The 2,734-nt window shown below is 38.0% G+C and overlaps 1 protein-coding gene across 2 annotated transcripts; it reads right to left on the bottom strand.

Annotated features, from left to right (window-relative positions):
• Positions 1–408: 408 nt before the first annotated feature.
• On the bottom strand, positions 409–2,685 carry LOC105139670 (probable ribosome biogenesis protein RLP24). 2 transcript variants are annotated; one of them, XM_011046217.1, is made up of 5 exons: positions 2,500–2,685; positions 2,206–2,296; positions 1,205–1,318; positions 945–1,081; positions 409–850 (listed from the first exon to the last, which is right to left on the bottom strand). In XM_011046217.1, the coding sequence occupies exons 2-5, from the start codon at positions 2,284–2,286 to the stop codon at positions 676–678; spliced, it is 507 nt and encodes a 168-aa protein (XP_011044519.1). In that variant the 5' UTR covers positions 2,287–2,296; positions 2,500–2,685; the 3' UTR covers positions 409–675. The 2 variants fall into 2 exon arrangements, with proteins under 2 accessions (XP_011044519.1, XP_011044512.1); XM_011046210.1 differs by having other exon boundaries at positions 2,206–2,319; positions 2,500–2,684.
• Positions 2,686–2,734: the final 49 nt, after the last annotated feature.

Here is a 2,734-nt window from a genome sequence, read left to right as displayed (position 1 = left end):
TAATCCTTATAGCAATTTCAAGCTAGATTGGTAACTAAAAAATTATTATTCCAGTTAAAATATTTGCTCACCATTAATACGTTAAAAAAAATGTAAAGAGAGACCAAAAAAGATACAAAAAAATCTACATGGCCGGCCGAGCTAGTGGGGATCAAGGATTTTTCGTTGCTGCCAGTAATTATCAACAGACAAAAACAATACCTAGCTATTTTTTTGAGTTCAAATCATACCATTTCACTGGCCATAGTAAAACGCCAAGAGGTTATATCAAAAAAAGAAAAGGCAAAGTTAAATGATTGCCAAACAGATCCTTAGTTAAAATTTTCCCTCCAAAATAAACACCAGCTCACTCTGTATAGGTACTGCATCTGCCAGGCCGCAAGAAAAGGTTGCAGATATGAACAGTAATTGGAGGCAAAAAGTAATAGCTAAAATATGGAAAGACTCGATATAGCTGCAGTACAATTTTCGGTAATACTTGACTGTCATAGAAAAGAAATGAAAACTGAGCACAATTCCTAGCCCTCCATAAGCGACCTTAACTAGAAACGAATGCATCAACAGAAATGCTGAAGACCGGCTTAACCAGGATTTCTCGAGAGGTAAACGGAAAAAAAAGGAAAGAAAAATGCAGAGAATAGTGCAAAAATACAACCAAATAACTGGCTAACAAAATCACTCTTCCATTGCCTGATTTTGCTCGCTTTTTGGTTGGGAAACCTCGACTTTGATCTTGGGTAACGTGAGAGATTGATCTTGTCGAAGCACTTGAGGAGCCTTGACCAAGTGAATAGACTGCTCCAATTCTTTTTGTGCCTCCCTCCGCTCCTTGCCTTTCCTCACCTTCAACCTGCCAAAAATTTCAATCAATATCTATAGATTAAAAAAAAAGGTACATCTAGTAATGCTGTCTCGTAAAGGTGATGATAAGATGGATGTAGAACCTCTTCTCTATGTGGTTTGCTGCCCGGTCGGATCTGACCTTATCAATTTTCTTGATGGCCTTCAGAGTATTCTCAGCTAGATTCCGGTCATATCTCTCAGGCCTATTTCGCTTTCTCTCGAACTCGAAGGTCGAATCCTTTTCAAAAGAAGAGAATGAGAAACAGGACAAGCACGGTGATGAAGTTGGAAGGATTTAATTTTTGAATCCAAAGATGAAAGCAGCTAAAGACACAAGTGAAAGTGAAACGTGTCCCCTAACCTGGGTCATGTCCTTTCCATGCAATCTTCTATAGGCCTTGGTCCATTTTACTTTGCGAGGGTTCCTCTTCATTTTGAAGTTCTTGTGGCATTTGGATCTGCAAAATCGAAAAATCTGCCAAAAAGGCTTGACTGTTGAAAACTTGATGCCCAACTTTTTTAAATGACAATATCATAAGTTAGATCAGTAATATAAATCAGAAACTCACAACTGCATGAACTGTCAAGCAAAATTTCACTGGACAAACAATACAATGCATTACTGACCAGTACCCTTGATAACAAAACATAAAACAACCTCCAAAGTGATAGCCAAACTTAAACTAAAGAACAGGAATCTAATACCATGGCTGCAAGTTCAATCACTTACTATTAATCTTCAAAACCTTTGCATAATCACATATTTTATTTTCAATCTCCGACCCCTAAATTCCTGATGCTTGCGAACCAAGCCCTCGAGTACCCTTGATAACAACAAAAAACAACCGCCAAAGTGATGGCCAGATTTAAACTAAAGAACAGAAAAATAGTACCATTGCTGCAAGTTCAATCAATTACTATTAGTCTTCAAAACCTTTGCAGCATCTCAAATTTTATTTCAATCCTCAACCCTAAATTATTGAGGCTAGTGAACCAAGCCTTAAGCTGAAACAAAAACACACAACCTGAGATCACCGCTGATTAAAAGGTCAACAAAATGTAGACAAACTACATGCCAATCTGACATGTGAACAATAACAGATACAACAATACCAACACTTCCAGATGCCGATGCATCTAATAAAAAGAAACTCGCTTAGACTACAATGAGGTCACCGAATCAACGGTCAAAGAGAAACATCATGCCTTCACTGACTTGGAAGTAACAATCCCATCCCCCCTCTAAGCATAGCCAACGACAATTTACAGCTATAAACTCTTCACTCTCGAATTGATTCAACATATACCATTTGCATCCTAGGTTAACAGCCGCAAAACAAATGACATAAACCAATATTTTACCTTAGCATCATTGCGGACAAACTGGATACCGTGTCCTGGGTATACCGTGGAGGAGCAGAACCAACACTTCTCCAACCTCATTGCGTCTCTTCTTTAAAAAACAAAATCCAATTTCTGAAGTAGCAAACAAAACATATAAAGAATAAACTAATTGCCAATAATCCGTTAACCACGAGAAATTGACACGGAACCTCAAATTCTTTGCAATTTACTTGCAGCAAGAAAATTAGGTGACAATAATAAAAATCGATATCGACAAAAGTTAAGGTATTCGAGCAGAGATTGGTGACTTACGGATTTTAAGACTTCGATTTGTTGTTGTTGTTGTTGTTTTTTCCTGCAGGATTACTTGTGAGATGCCTTGATTCGTTGTCCGGGTTGAGGAAGAGGAGAGGGGCGGACGAGAGGGCAGGAAAACCCTGAAATTAGGGTTTAAGACGGCGTTTTTTCCTTGTTTATATTTGTCCCGGTTAGTTTATAAATTTACGAATTGACCCCATTCAAAAAAATTTATTTGTTAACCGCCGTC

The sequence above is a fragment of the Populus euphratica genome, unplaced genomic scaffold (assembly GCF_000495115.2).
Source record: "Populus euphratica unplaced genomic scaffold, PopEup_1.0 scaffold3.1, whole genome shotgun sequence".
Lineage (NCBI taxonomy): Eukaryota > Viridiplantae > Streptophyta > Magnoliopsida > Malpighiales > Salicaceae > Populus > Populus euphratica.
The sequence above is the reverse complement of the archived record's forward strand: the minus strand, read 5'-3'. Positions and strand labels throughout refer to the sequence as shown.

What these genes read in the sequence shown, in the direction of transcription:
- LOC105139670 (XM_011046217.1), bottom strand. Translation starts at nt 2,286, where the DNA reads ATGAGGTTGGAGAAGTGTTGGTTCTGCTCCTCCACGGTATACCCAGGA. An exon ending in TTGTCCGCAATGATGCTAAG is followed by an intron (nt 1,319 to 2,205) that starts GTAAAATATTGG and finishes CCTTTTTGGCAG; the next exon opens with ATTTTTCGATTTTGCAGATC. An exon ending in ATGGAAAGGACATGACCCAG is followed by an intron (nt 1,082 to 1,204) that starts GTTAGGGGACAC and finishes TCTTTTGAAAAG; the next exon opens with GATTCGACCTTCGAGTTCGA.